Source organism: Aedes albopictus, chromosome 2, assembly GCF_035046485.1.
Source record: "Aedes albopictus strain Foshan chromosome 2, AalbF5, whole genome shotgun sequence".
Lineage (NCBI taxonomy): Eukaryota > Metazoa > Arthropoda > Insecta > Diptera > Culicidae > Aedes > Aedes albopictus.
The window spans coordinates 362807375-362823460 of NC_085137.1; the positions used below are offsets into that span (position 1 = coordinate 362807375).

The 16086-nt window shown below is 42.7% G+C and overlaps 1 protein-coding gene across 3 annotated transcripts in view; it reads left to right on the plus strand.

The window, feature by feature from the left end:
• LOC109621282 (serine/threonine-protein kinase NLK) overlaps positions 1-16086 on the plus strand; it is a 197328-nt gene that overhangs the window by 88285 nt on the left and 92957 nt on the right. For all 3 annotated transcript variants that reach the window (XM_062852896.1, XM_062852897.1, XM_062852898.1), the window contains exon 3: positions 10649-10778. In XM_062852896.1, coding sequence (XP_062708880.1) covers positions 10649-10778 — 130 coding nt within the window. The remainder of the gene's footprint in view (positions 1-10648; positions 10779-16086) is intronic.

The following is a 16086-nucleotide window of genomic DNA, read 5'->3' on the forward strand; positions in this document are numbered from 1 at the left end:
TGTGACATTTAGGGTCATCCAACCAGTCCTGAAGTTACGATGAGCAGAACTTTAGATTTACTCTCGTAACAGTATCGTTATACAGAGTAACGTTGCATACTTTACAATGGTTATTAAATCTACTTTTGAAACCTTACTTGTGTTATTCGTTTTTTGGACATTCTGAACAGCGATGTCGTGGAGTTTCAACCTTTACATCGACAGCCATTAAAGTAGCTTTTTTTGCAGTAAACTAATTAATAATAAGAAGAAATACGCCATTAGCAAATAGTCCACCAAAGTTCACCGTAGTGTTATTAAGTGTAAGAATTATTTAATTTACCAACAAAAAACGGACATGCAAAATTTCAAAATAACTAACCAGACAAATCTACACCACAGCATGTACCAAACAATTACAGTCAAGACAGTTATAGTTAGCCGAAACACTAGAGAAAAAACGAGAACATTATTGTAAGTCAAACACAATTTGTTAAGATATACTTAATCAGCAAAATCAATTCCAGTTCCCCCTGATGAAGGCACCATCCCTAAGTGCCGAAACGTTGGGTAAATAATAAACCCGTTTCAAGAATAAAGACTGCGTAGCCACTAAAAGTTCACAGTTAAGATTTTAGTCGATACACACAAGTAGTAGTTATTTTTGTAAGAATTTTGAAGGGTTCAGGCGAAATGTTTGTGTGTGTGTGTGTGTGGGTGGGTGGGGGGTGGGGGCTAATACATGGGGGGCTACGAGGAGTTAAATGTGGGTTTCTTAAAGATGGTTGCTGGAGTAAGCGTCTTACGATTTACAAACATAAACAAAAGATTGTTGTTACATTACTGATATGGTGCAACATCCTACAGGTCCATGGGGAATAATTCTGTAGAGAAGTAGTTTAAGGACCTCCAAGAACTTCCGCGAATAAAGTCTTGAAGATACATAAGCGTAATCAATAAGTTATTGTTACATTACTGATGCGGCAAAACATCCTATAAGGAGCTTAGTTCTGTAGAGAACTATTTTCCTAATATCTTCTAGAGGTCATCCAAAAACTTTCTCGAGTAAAGGCCTTAAGGTCTACAAGCATAATCAATGGAATGTTGTTACACTGATGCGATGCAACATCGTACAGGTCCATGGAGTATAGTTCTGTAGAAAGTAGTTCATAAATATGTTGTAAGACCTTCAAAAACTTGCAAAAGTAAAGATCTTATGATCTATAAGCGTAATCAATGGGTATTGGGTAACATTACTGGCACTGTAAAGGCTGGGTATGCTGCGCAATTCAGATCCCATTGTGATCCACTAGCCTCTACCCAGCAACTCCTATCCCTACCTCCACGCGGTACCGGCCGGAAACTATGAGCAACCTTAGGGAAGATCGGGTAACCAACCCCGGTGGGAACTTTGGTCGTAGGCTGACAGGGAAGGGGGGGGGGGGTTTGCTTCGGTAAACCTGAGCGTCTGTTCTCCAGGAGGAGCGGCTCACAACAGCGTCTGATCCCCATGTTAGGGGCGGCTGATCTACGTCCGAGTGCCAGGGAAGGACTCTAAGCTCAACTGTGCACTATGGTCCTCCGGAAAGTAGGGGGTTGGTGTCAGGCCCTACGAGTCAGCCGTAAATAGCCATTGTAACGGAAAATCAGCAACAGAATAATACGAACCGAGACCAACGGCAACGACCCCAGCGAACAAAAAGGACTTGCGATTGGAAACTCGGTACGTGGAACTGCCGATCTCTCAACTTCATTGGGAGCACCCGCATACTCGCCGATCTACTGAAGGACCGCGGGTTCGGCATCGTAGCGCTGCAGGAGGAGTGTTGGACAGGATCCATGGTGCGAACGTTTAGAGGTAATCATACCATCTACCAGAGCTGCGGCAACACACGCGAGCTGGGAACAGCTTTCATCGTGATGGGTGATATACAGAGGCGCGTGGTCGGTTGGTGGCCGATCGACGAAAGAATGTGCAGGTTGAGGATCAAGGGCCGATTCTTCAACATTAGCATAATAAACGTGCACAGCCCACACTCCGGAAGCACTGATGATGACAAAGACGCATTTTACGCGCAGCTCGAACGCGAGTACGATCGCTGCCCAAGCCACGACGTCAAGATCATCATAGGTGATTTGAACGCTCAGGTAGGCCAGGAGGAGGAATTCAGACCGACGATTGGTAAGTTCAACGCCCACCAGTAGACGAACGAAAACGGCCTACGACTCATTGATTTCGCCGCCTCCAAAAATATGGCCATACGTAGCACCTTTTTTCAACACAGCCTCCCTTATCGTTACACATGGAGATCACCACAGCAGACGGAATCTCAAATCGACCACGTTCTGATTGACGGACGGCACTTCTCTGACATTATCGACGTCAGGACCTATCAGGGCGCCAACATCGACTCCGACCACTATCTGGTGATGGTCAAACTGCGCCCAAAACTCTCCGTCATCAACAATGTACGGTACCGGCGACCGCTACGGTACAACCTAGAGCGACTGAAGCAACCGGATGTCGCCTCAGCATACGCGCAGAATCTCGAAGCCGCGTTGCCAGACGAGGGCGAGCTCGATGAGGCCCCTCTAGAGAACTGCTGGAGTACAGTGAAAGCAGCCATCAACGACGCAGCCGAGAGCACCATCGGGTACGTGGAACGGAATCGACGAAACGAATGGTTCGACGAAGAGTGCAGAACGGTTTTGGAGGAGAAGAACGCAGCGAGGGCGGTAATGCTGCAGCAAGGGACTCGACATAACGTGGAACGTTACAAACAGAAGCGGAAACAGCAGACCCGCCTCTTTCGGGAGAAAAAGCGCCGCCTGGAAGAAGCGGAGTGTGAAGAAATGGAACTGCTGTGCCGTTCCCAAGAAACACCGAAGTTCTATCAGAAGCTCAACGCATCCCGCAACGGCTTCGTGCCGCGAGCCGAAATATGCAGGGATAAAGACGGAGGCCTCTTGACGGACGGACGTGAGGTGATCGAAAGGTGGAAGCAGCACTTCGATCAGCACCTGAACGGCGTGGAGAACGTAGGCACGGGAGCCCACGGCAACGGAAGAAACGACGACGCCAGTGCAGCGGAGGACGGTAATGAACCAACTCCCACGCTGAGGGAAGTTAAGGATGCCATTCACCAGCTCAAAACCAACAAAGCAGCTGGTAAGGATGGTATCGTGGCTGAACTCATCAAGATGGGCCCAGAAAAGTTGGCCACCTGTCTGCATCGGCTGATAGTCAGGATCTGGGAAACCGAACAGCTACCGGAGGAGTGGAAGGAAGGGGTAATCTGCCTCATTCACAAGAAAGGCGACCATTTGGAATGTGAGAACTTCAGGGCGATCACTATTTTGAATGCTGCCTACAAAGTGCTATCCCAGATCATCTTCCGTCGTCTGACACTTAAAAAAATTAGTTCGTGGGAAGTTATCAAGCCGGCTTCATCGACGGCCGGTCGACAACGGACCAGATCTTTACCGTACGCAAATCCTCCAGAAATGCCGTGAATACCAGGCCCCAACGCACCACCTGTTCATCGACTTCAAAGCGGCATACGACAGTATCGACCGCGCAGAGCTATGGAGAATCATGAACGAAACTATCTAGTTCATTCGAATCTCGCCGTGGACTGCGACAAGGTGATGGACTCTCATGTCTACTCTTCAACATCGCGCTGGAAGGTGTGATGCGACGAGCCGGGCTCAACAGCCGGGGAACGATTTTCACAAAATCCGGACAATTTATGTGCTTTGCGGACGACATGGACATTATTGCCAGAACATTTGGAACGGTGGCAGAGCTGTACACCCGCCTGAAACGCGAAGCAGCAAAGGTCGGACTGGTGGTGAATGCCTCAAAAACAAAGTACATGCTGGTAGGCGGAACCGAACACGACCGGATCCGCCTGGGTAGTAATGTTACGATAGACGGGGATACTTTCGAGGTGGTGGAGGAATTCATCTACCTCGGATCCTTACTGACGGCTGACAACAACGTGAGCCGTGAAATTCGGAGGCGCATCATCAGCGGAAGTCGGGCCTACTACGGGCTCCAGAAGAAACTGCGGTCGAAAAAGATTCACCCACGCACCAAATGCGCCATGTACAAAACGCTAATAAGACCGGTAATCCTCTACGGGCACGAGACATGGACCATGCTCGAGGAGGACCTACAAGCACTTGGAGTTTTCGAGCGACGCGTGCTAAGGACGATCTTCGGCGGTGTGCAGGAGAACGGTGTGTGGCGGAGAAGGATGAACCACGAGCTCGCTGTACTTTACGGCGAACCCAGCATCCAGAAGGTGGCCAAAGCCGGAAGGATACGGTGAGCAGGGCATGTTGCAAGAATGCCGGACAACAACCCTGCAAAGCTGGTGTTTGCAACTGATCCGGTTGGCATAAGAAGGCGTGGAGCGCAGAGAGCACGATGGGTGGACCAGGTGGAGCGTGACTTGGCGAGCATCGGGCGCGACCGAGGATGGAGAGCGGCAGCCACGAACCGTGTATTATGGAGAAATATTGTTGATTCAGTTTTATCTTGAATTTGATGTAATACTAAATACATGAATGAATGTCCTAGGACCCAGGTCATTCAAGAATTCTCGCGAATATAGGCCTTAAGTTGTAAAGGCGTAAATGATGAGTTGTTATCATATTACTAAAACGATGTAACATTCTACAGGTCCATGAAATATATTCCTGTACACCGCTGATTAGCAAAGATGTTAAAGGTCCACCAAGTACTCGGGCGATTAAGGGCCTCAAGATCTACAAGGGTAATCAATGGTTTGTTTTGACCTTACTGATGCAATACAACATGCTACACGTTGTAACATGCTACAGGTTGTACAGGTAGAATCTTGATTTCCAAAGATGGTATAGGTCCTCCAAGAATTCTCACGTATATAGGCATTGAGATCCACAAGCGTGATGAATAGGTTGTACCCGAGTAGAGAAAAAAATCTCAATAATAGCATAATTTGATATGAAGATCAAAAAGTGATATTGCTTTGATTGACATAAGAGATAAAGGTACTGAAAATAATATCTGAAATTTACTCTTGAAACATCATCATCATATTATATTTACCTCATGTAAGAGCTATTTGTTTGATCTCCAAAATATCAAATTTTGATATTGGTCTGATGTGCCAGGATTTTTTTTTTGATATTCTTTTCAGTTCTTTTATCTCTTATATCAATCAAACCAATAACAATTTTTGATCGTCAGTACTTGACCTCTACCCGGGTATTACATTACTGATGCAATACAACATCCTGCAAGTCCATTAAGGATATTTTTGTAGAGTAATGATTTCCAAAGATTTTCTAGGTCGTATCCATATTTTAATAGCAACTTTCCTTCTTATTCACACGGTCTACCATGGGTGAGCGATGGCATCACCAATTGCATTGCATTCATTCGCCTCCAAATATCTATTTTTTTTTTTGCATTAAATATTAGGAAAGTTCAACGATTGGATGCACTGCACTACATGTACTTAAATTATGGATAGTACGCATGAGATACTACCACCGCAACGTACCTATGAATTGCAATGACTCATTCGAGACCTAAAAGCCAGTTGACCCAACAATCAGCTCAAACATCCACTCTGCAGGATCGAAAATGCTGCCTGCACGATACACCTACATACATGTACCGTACGTATACACAGGCAACCTACCGAATGCTGTAAATTTTGCCCATCGACGTGGTTAATTCCCATCTGTCAATGCAGGGCTCAAATCGTTTGGACACAAACCTCCCTGTTTCGACAACCTATCGTTACCTATTTTAATCTTCCCCACTAACTTCCGTACACCCGTGCACTTCCACGAGCAGTCCCCTCACCCGAACCGAGAGAGTCACTTCGAAGAGCGAGGGGCTTGTTCAACGAAAACCGGGATAATCCACCGACTGAAATTACGCGAAAATTTTGATTTATCGAAATTGAAATTCCAAGCTAGCAGCGAACCGGGGCTCTGGCTTACTGATGCCCGAACTCCACACGTCGTTGTTAAACTAACGTTGACGCCACCGTATTATGAAACATACACGGTGATTTATTGGGCTCATTCTGGGTAACGCGGTGCGATGGTGAAAATGTTCCCATTCTATAGGTTTTGCGCCTGAAGAGACAAGTATTGAATTTGGTTGATTTCTGATCAATAATAGTCGGATAGCGAGAACCAATCAAGTACATGAGTATAGTGATGGTGGGCGGTTAGCCCAAATTTGTTCAACGTTGACAAAGTGCACCGCGGCAATCGAAGCGGTCAACAGTTAAACGAATTTCGATTGCATTTTCAACGGAGAGGTACCAGGAAGCTTACTCGATGTCGATATGCCCTGTGTGGGAGGCAGGCAGGCAGCAGGCAGGACATATGAATGTGTAAATAAGTGCTCTACCAGCTGTTACCGCATCGATTTACATTTAGTGCGGTTTTCACGCAGAAGCAACGGGGATGAAAGGATAGGAGGTAACTATGCGCGATACATAGTTTTGATGGCTCTGTTAAGCTGCAAAATTATATGCTGCATAGATGATAATTCTAATGCTTTTGAAAGTTAATGTAAATGTAGATGCTCGTTTTCTTCTTCTGAGGCATCCCTGGAAGAATCAGTTGAGAAATTCCTGGAGGAATCGGTTAAGAAATTCTTGGAGGAATCTCTAGATGAATTCCTGGAGGAATTCCCTGAGGAAGACCTACAGGAATTCCAGGTGGAATCCCTAGAGGTATTTCTGGAGGCGTCCCTCGAGGTATTTCTGGAGGAATCCCTTTAAGTATTCCTGGAGTAATCCCTTGAATAATTCCTATAGTAAATTTCTTGAGGAATTCATTGAGGTATTCCTGAAGGAATCACTCGAGGAATTCCTCGAGGAATCTCTAGAAGAATTCATGGTGGAAACCCTTAAAGAATTCCAGGAGGAATCCCTTGAGGGATTCCAGGAGAAATCCCTTGAACAATTGCTGAAGGAATCCCTTAATAAATTCGTGGAGGACAACATAGGAGATTTCTGAAAGAATCCCTCCATGAAATTCCTGGAGGACTCCCTTGAGAAACTTCCTGGAAGCAGCCGTCGAGAGATTCCTGGAGGATTTCCTTAAGGAATTCCTATGAGAACTCATTGAGGAATTCTTGGCGGAGTTCCTTGAGGAATTCCTGGAGGAATACCTGAAGGACATGTTCCTGGAGGAATTCCTTGAAGTATTCCTAAAGTCATTCTTTCGAGGTATTTCTGGAAGAGTCCCTCGAGGTATCCCTGGAGAAACCCTTGAGGATTTCCTTGAGGAATCCCCTGAAGAATCCCTTGAGGAACTCCTGAAGGAAGCCATTGAGAAATTCCTGGAGAAATCCCTTGTCGTGTTCCTCGACGAATTCCTAGAGAGGTTCCTTGAGGAAACCCTTGAGGAATTCTTGGAGGATTCCCTTGAGGGATTCTTGGAGGAATCCCTTGAGGAATTCCTAGAGGAATCCCTTGAGGGATTCCTGGAGGAATCCCTAGAGGAATTCCTGGAGAATCCCTTGAGGAATTCCTGGAGGAATCCCTTGAGGAATTCCTGGTGGAATCCCTTGAGGAATTCCTGGAGGGATCCCTTGAGGAATTTCTGGAGGAATCCCTTGAGGAATTTCTGGAGGAATCCCTTGAGGAATTCCTGGAGGAATCCCTTGAGGAATACCTGGAGGAATCCCTTGAGGAATTCCTGGAGGAATCCCTTGAGGAATTCCTGGAGGAATCCCTTGAGGAATTCCTGGAGGAATCCCTTGGGGAATTCCTGGAGGAATCCCTTGAGGAATCCCTGGAGGAATTTCTTGAGGAATTCCTGGAGGAATCCCTTGAGGAATTCCTGAAGGAATCCCTTGCGGAATTCCTAGAGGAATCCCTTGAGAAATTCCTGGAGGAATCCCTTGAGAAATTCCTGGAGAAATTCCTTGACGAATTCCTGGAGGAATCCCTTGAGGAATATCTAGAAGAATCCCTTGAAGAATTCCGGGCCAAATCCCTTGAAGAATTCCGGACCAAATCCCTTGAGGAATTCCTGGAAGAATCCCATGAGGAGTTCCTGGAGAAATCCTCTGAGGAGTTTCTGGTGAAATTCCTAGAAGAAGCCCTCAAGGAATTCGTGTAGGAATATCAAGAGAAATTCTTGGAAGAAGCCCTTAAGCAATTCGTGTAGGAATTCTTTGAGGGATTCCTGAAGGAAACCCTTCGAGGAGTTTCTGATAGAATTCCTTGAGAAGTTTCTGGAGCTATCCCTTGAGGAATTCCTGGAGTAATCAGTTAAGGAGTCCCTTGAAGAATTCCAGCAAGAAGCCCTCAAGGAATTCGCGTAGGATTGCCTTGAGGAATTCCTGAAGGAATCCCTTGAGGAGTTCATGAAGGAATCCTGTGAGGAATTACTGAAGAAATCCCTTGATGAGTTCCTGGAGAAGCTCCGGAGTCTTGTGGAGATCCTGGAGGAATCCCTTGAAGTCCTTGGAATCTTTGAGGACTTCGTGGAGGAATCCCTTGAGGAGTTACTGAAGGAATCCTTCGAGAAGTTCCTGGAGGAATCTCTTGAGGAGTTCCAGGTGAAAACCCTTGAGTTGTTCCTGGAGGAATCTCCGAAGGAATTCGTGGAGGAGCTCCTGGTGGAGTTCCTGGGGAAACCCTTGAAGGCCTTGGAATCCTTGAGGAGTTCCTGGAGCAATCCCTTGAGGAGAAATCCTTTGATGAGTTCTTGGACGAATTCTTTGAGGAGATTCTGGAGGAACCCCTTGAGGAGATTCTGGAGGAACCCCTTGAGGAGATTCTGGAGGAATCCCTTGAGGAGTTCCAGGAGGAATCGCTTGAGGATTGTCTGGAGGAATCCCTTGAGGAGTTCCTGGACGATTTAATTGATGAGTTTCTGGAGAAATCCCTTGAGCAGTTTCGGAGGAATCCCTTGAGGAATTCCTGGAGATATTCCTGGAGGAGTTCCTGGAAGAATCCCTTGAGGAGTTACTGGAAGAATCTTTCAGGAGTTCCTGGAGGAATCCCTTAAGGATTTCCTGGAGTAACCCTCCTGGAAGAATCCCTGGAGGAATTCCTCGAAGAAGCCCTCAAGAAATTCGTGTAGGAAACCCAAGAGGAATTGTTGGAAAAAGCCCTCAAGCAATTCGTGTAAGAATCCCTTGAGAAATTCCTGGAAGAATTCCTTCAGGAGTTCCTGCAAGAAGCCCTTGAGGAGTTACTGGAAGAATCTTTCAGGAGTTCCTGGAGGAACCCCTTAAGGATTTCCTGGAGTAACCCTCCTGGAAGAATCCCTGGAGGAATTCCTCGAAGAAGCCCTCAAGAAATTCGTGTAGGAAACCCAAGAGGAATTATTGGAAAAAGCCCTCAAGCAATTCGTGTAAGAATCCCTTGAGAAATTCCTGGAAGAATTCCTTGAGGAGTTCCTGGAAGAAGCCCTCAAGGAATTCATATAGGAATCCCTAGAGGAATTTCTGAAGGAATCTGTGAAGCAATTGCTAAAGTTTCCTACAAATTTGATGGAATAATTTCTGAAGAAATACCTGGAACAATTCCCGGATGAATTCCTAGGAGAAGATGCCTAAGATAATCTTCTTTTTTGTGGCTTTACGTTCCCACCTGAACCTCGCCTGTCTGATCTTCAGCTTAGTGTTCTTTGATCACTTCCACAGTTAATAATTGAAGAGCTTTCTTTGTCTGCCATTGCATGAAGTTGTATATTGTGAGGCAAGAACAATGATGCACTACGGCCAAGGAAGTCGAGAAAGTTCCCGACCGGGGAATCGAACCCGTCGTCTCCGGTTTGGCGATCCGAAACCTTATCCACAAGGCTCACTGGAGACCCAATTTAATCTTATTTTTATTATATTCTACACAAGTCAAAATGTTATAAACTCAAATATGTATCACGAATCATTTGCACTTCCTGAGACTAAGCATTCATTTATTGGCGAAAGGCTTTCGTGACTTCAAATATGCATTCAGTACATTCCAATGACTTTCTATACCTTCCAGGCAGCAGACACTAGATTGCATTCCTAGAAAAATCAATTTCTAACTCGAGGTGACAAAACCATTGCATTCAAAGACCATTCACGCTTTACACTCGATCCAAACCCTGCCTGTAGTGTTGAACAGTTGAAAGACATTTGAATTAATTTTCACCCCTCTCGCGTTGCCTTCAGGTTCAAAGATCTGACCAACGAATCGTTCAAACTTCGAAAGGAATGCACTAGTTGGTAACAGTTCTACCAGTGCTGGTGAAAAACATGGTTCAGAAGTGTCCCAACGACGTATACCGAACTAGTTGCAGCTAGCATCTTGTCACATTTTGTTATAAATTTTCCGCACGTTCATCCCATGGATTGCCATGCCATGGTTCCAATTTGCATTCCACGTTGCACCAGGACCAATCGCTGACTGCCTGCAGGCTGGTTCTTCTCAACGCTGGCTGGGAGGTCGGATTTATTAATTATAACGCCAGTCGCAGTAGTGCAAATTGTGACATCACGTCTCACGTTTTCCAATCAAATTATCAGCGGCTTCGCTCGCTTCTGCCGACACGTGAAGCCGAAGCGAAGCGCGCTTAGCTCATCGACGAAGGGAAGTTTCCCTCTTTCTAGGATGAAAACTAATCACCATCCTTTTTCTCTTCCTCCAAACAGGGCCGTCACAGATCCCCGCGATGGACGACGGGTCGCACTGAAAAAACTGCCAAACGTGTTCCAGTCTCTGGTGTCGTCGAAGCGGGTTTTCCGAGAGCTCAAAATGCTGTGTTTCTTCAAGCACGATAATGTAAGTACCACGATGAACTATATGCACTTGCAATGTACAACTGTTGATTGAGATGATGACACTGTATATAAATATTTTCCAGAGAACTTGTTGTTGCTAAAGATGCATTCTAAAAATTCTCTCTGCAGTTGACCACACTGTTCAAATAATATTAACTACAGGTTTCAATAATAAGGTAGAAATTGACTTCGTCATATGCGCCAATTCCCGTCATATCAGATGGAGACAGCAATAAATAGCACTGCAAATCGAAAAATTAGGCAAAATTTCACGTTCCAATTTCACTCCACTGACGACTTCCCATTTTTTCTCGTTTTGCGTACGACGAAAGCAACCGCACCAAAATAGCAGCTAGCCGAATTGTTCTTCATCATCGTTCAATTTTCATTTCGTCAGATTCACTTGTTGAACCAACCTTCAATTCAAACCCCACAAAAGGTCTGTTGCACTGCAAAGTTGGATTTTACTGCTGCAGGATGCAGCAAAAGCTGTTCAACGATCTGTAAAAAAATAAGTTGTTTTCGCCTAGGGAAGATGCAAGCAACTGTGTGCGTTCGTTTTCTGCATACGAAACATCGTATTGGTTATGAAATTGGTTGAGAAAGATTTCTTCGTTCTCGTCAAATCATAATTTTTAATCATCCCATGTACCATTGTGTCACGTAGAAGGTGTGCCGGGAATTGAATTCAGGTTGTGCCCGAAATAGATGGAAACCAAATTCGAAGGACAATCAATTAATCAAAATTAATAATTTTAAGCAATTTATTGTTTTTATTGATGCCAAATTGGGAATGAGGCATTAGGCGAGGTACAAGAATAAACTTTTGGCATATTTTGATAAATTATTGGCCAGCGCTTAAATAGACGGAAATTACATTTAAAAAAACCCTTATGTACTTTATCAGATCCCCAGACTTCTATGAGCCTACACATTTTTCTGTACTGTTGATGGTACATCAGAAGCAAACAAAAAAAATGGTAATAAAAAAGTTTACCATTCAAAATAAATCTTATAATGTACGTGATTCAACATGAATAATTGAAAAAGAAAAACAAGGTTATTTCAGTCTTTTATAATATTCAACTGCTCTGGGCGCATAACAGATAACGATTTGTAAAGCGGAAACTTCGAAAAATTGCAACCTAGAAATAAATGCACGCAAAGCTTAAACAAATATTAGCGAAAATGGAGCAAAATTTGTTCACACGATTTGCATAATTGACTTTTGCTACCCTGTTCACACCCACACGCACCAAAGTTCACCTACAATTTAGCAACGCTTTTATGCGGCGAATGTGAGTTTGAGTTGAGTTGTTCCTCCACCTGCTTGTTCATTGGCGTACGTGGCGTGGGTGGGCTCAAACAGCCTCCGCCGACTGCAAACACCTGATGACGGCGCTGCTGGTGCTGACAGCAGCGACACCGACCGAACGAGCCTCTGCTCTGATCTGCGAGTCTGGTGAGCGTGATATTTGCAATTTTGCTGCTCAATTTAAACTTTTCATCGCGTTAGTTAATCAATGTTGGGATTTATATCGCAGCGATGCAGTTAACTGTGATTATCGCCACTGTTTAAAAGTGATTTTTCCACCCACGACAGGAGTAGATTGAGATTTTGTATGATTTGTAGGCTTCCGATGCGATGCGATGGAGGGAACACACCTGGTTTAAACTGGCTTCATAATTGAAGCCACCACACCGGATACAATGGACGCTTTTCGTTCATTACGCGTTTAAGGACAAGGTATTTGAAGTACATAGCTCAAAATTTCTAGAGCACCGTTTTTTAGAACCGTTGAACGGATTTGGATGAAAATGCATCACGCTAATTGTTCAGTGGTTGTCAACAGCGTGATGCATTTTAATCCAAATCCGTTCAACGGTTCTAAAAAACGGTGTTCTAGAAATTTTGAGCAATGTACTCCAAATACCTTGTCCTTAATCAAATTAGAATTATAAACGAGATTTATGCAAGCTTTATGCATGTGCTACCGCACATTTATACCTGTTGCTGTGGCGTATAGTGGAGCATATCCTGCACGCCTCTGTAGCAGGCATGCACGAATTCAGATGCCTCCGGTGGTGCGAGGCACCGATCGGAAGTGTTCTCGTCGTTCCCCGTTTAGCATACCGCAACTTTATCGATTCAATTGAATTCAATTAACAATTACTTTCTGCCCTGGTGCAGAAATGTATGCGAGTTAATGTATGGCTATGGCTAGAGTACTTCGCTTAAATATTATATCAAACACACAGGTACAATATATTTTATGTGATTTAAGTACCTAGAGGAGTTATCCTGGAATTTGACTTCACTTAAACAAATTTCCAAGGTTTTTTTTGCAAAAATTCCGTGGATTCCACCATTGGGATTTGTTTTAATAAAGAATATGTTTCTACTCATGTACCTTTTTAATTTAAAGGTTCCGTAGTCATTTTTTTTATAAAAGTCCTGGAAAATATTTTGGCAGATTTACTAACAGAATTCCAGGTTTCATTGAACTTGTTTTGAAGTGTTTCTAGCAGAATTCCTATGATTTTTTTCTGAAAACGGTTTCTATCCCTTCGGTGACGGATTCAACAATTCCTTTATATATTGTTTCGGTTTACGGTTATTTCCATTACAAAATCTCTTAGCTATTCCTGATTCTTTTGACGTTTCTTTAAAAATTACACAGCACAACATTTTTTTGACTCAAGAGCAAACTTATGTGTCTCTGACAGATTTTGGGCCGCTGAATCCGAATCCGGGCTCAGATTTGCTCCAGCACGTCACAATTTTGAGCTATACCTCAATTTATAGGGCAAAATATGTGATTTTGAGCTTTTTTGACTGCAAGCCATTAAGCTCAGAAATATATTTTTTCAGCAATCAAAGGATAAATTGGTCAATTAACATCTAAATTAACGACTCATGCACAATATTTCGTTTTACCAAATCAAATTTGATAGATTTAAGCAATTTATGTCAGCATGTAAACTTGCATGCAACTTTTGGAGGGTGATTTGTATGGGAAATATCGTACCTAACATAATTCGCTTAATACTATCAAATTCGATTTGGTAAAACGAAATATTTTGTATGGGTCGTTAATTTAGATGTTAATTGAACTATTTTCCCTTTGATTGGTTAAAAAATATATTTCCATGCTTAATGGTTTGCAGTCAAAAAATCCCAAAATCGCATATTTTGCCCTATAAATTGAGGTGTAGCTCAAAATTGTGACGTGCTGGAGCAAATCTGAGCTCGGATTCGGATTCAGCGACCCAAAATTTGTCAGAGACACATAAGTTTGCTCTTGAGACAGACCAAAAGTAAAATTTTATTACGCTGTTATTTTAGCAATGCTTTGTGAATTTCCTCAGTACTGCATTTGAAAAGATATTTAGAAGTTTTGTCAGCAATTCCTTCGCAACCCTTTTATTAATTTCACTGGGAATTTCATTGATTGTTCTTAGGATATTACTTCGGCGATTCTTTGAGAATTTGAAGATCTAGCAAAGAAGTTAAAATTCACAAAAAAATAGATAAAAAATATGGAGATTAATTACAACTGCAGTTTCCTTGATAAGTTTTCTCCGGTAACTCCAGTGTGAATTCATCCGGAAATTTATTTGAGAAAATCCTGGTTGCTTCTTATTTAGCCAGTTCTTCTATTTTAGCCAGTGTCATTTTTCATGCAAATTAAACTAAGTATGCAAAGTGACTTATCTAGTCAAGGTCTATACATTCAGAAAGTTTCATTGTAATCTAAGAGGGTGCTGCCAATTCTGTATACGATTTGGGAAGACATTCGTCATTTCATAAGAGAATACATTTAAGTATTTATTTAAATATAAAAATTGAATTGATTGAATGAATAAGACAGATTCTCCTTGAAAAAATGAGACAAAATCTCCTAACAAATTGTGTTTCATTGGATTCTGGGATGATTGACCTTCACTGGTTTAGTTTTTAATAACAAAAGACATTGAAAAAAAAACACATTCGGACATGAAAAAGTTTTTGTTAGAAAAACTTTTTTCCTTAAAAGTCCCCATCTTGTGGTGTACGGACGGTTTATAGGGAAAATAATTACCTATCTTGAGACAAAATTTCGTCGAAATCGGAGATGGTGTTTTTTTGCAAATCGACTTTGAATTTTTAAGAACGATTTTTTTTTCTTGTAGGAGTAGTCATTTTTTTTATTAAACACATTTGAAAAAAATCGGTAAAAAAGTTTAGCCCTTTTCAAAAGATAGTCTAGATAAATTTTGAAGAAACTAAGTATGCAAAGTGGCTAGTCAAGGTCTACACACCCAACAAGTTTCATTGTAATCTGCGATGGTGCCGCCAACTACGAATACGATTTGGGGCAAAATTCGTCAGCACTGCGTGCCCGTATCCTGCAGCTAGTCCTTCAGGAACTTCTTCAGCAATATACATAATTATAAATTCATACGACGTTTTCCTAAGCCTTCAGTAACTTCTTTCAATTTCTTTTACGAAAGCTTCATATGCAGATTCTACGGCAACTATAAATTCTTTAGGAATTCCTTGGGCATTTTTTTCGCAATAATTAAAAGACGCGTACACCGTCTTCAGCCAAAGGCTGCACAGACTGAATATGAAACTTAACACTAAACAAAGGACACACGGAGCATGCACCAGTGGATACGGAGAAGAAACTATTCTCACGAAAAGTTTCATCGCCTGGAGCGGGAATCGAACCATCACCCCACAGCATGGTGCGATTAGAAGCTTGGTGACCCTAACCGCACGGCTACGAGGCTCCATAATTAGGGAATTCCTAATTTCTCTGTGAATTCCTTCGGCAATTTCTTTCATTATTTTTCATACAATTCCTCTGAAAATTCAGAATTTCCCAAATGAAATTGCTAAAGGATTCCTAAAGGTATTTTTTCAGAAGGAATTCACAAAAGACTTGCGATTCTCAAAGAAACAGCTCAAGGAATCTGTAAATGGAATCGCCAAATTAATATTATTGAAATTTTTAAAGGAGCTGTCACAGAAAAAATGTGAAGAAACTTCCGAAAAACTGTCTGAGAGAATTTCCATATAAAATATCGGAAAAAGTTAATAGTAATTGCCGAAGAAATTCCCAGTGGAATTTCGAGAAAAAAGATACGAATGGAATGGTCGAAAAATTTCAATAGAAATTTTCCGAAGAATTCACAAGGAAATTCCTAAAGGATATGCCAAAGAAATTTCGCAAGACAGTTTCAATAGAATTGCTCAATGAATTAAATAATTTCCGAACAGTTCTTCAAAGACAAAGCCAAAGTAGGAAGGGATTGTTGAAGGA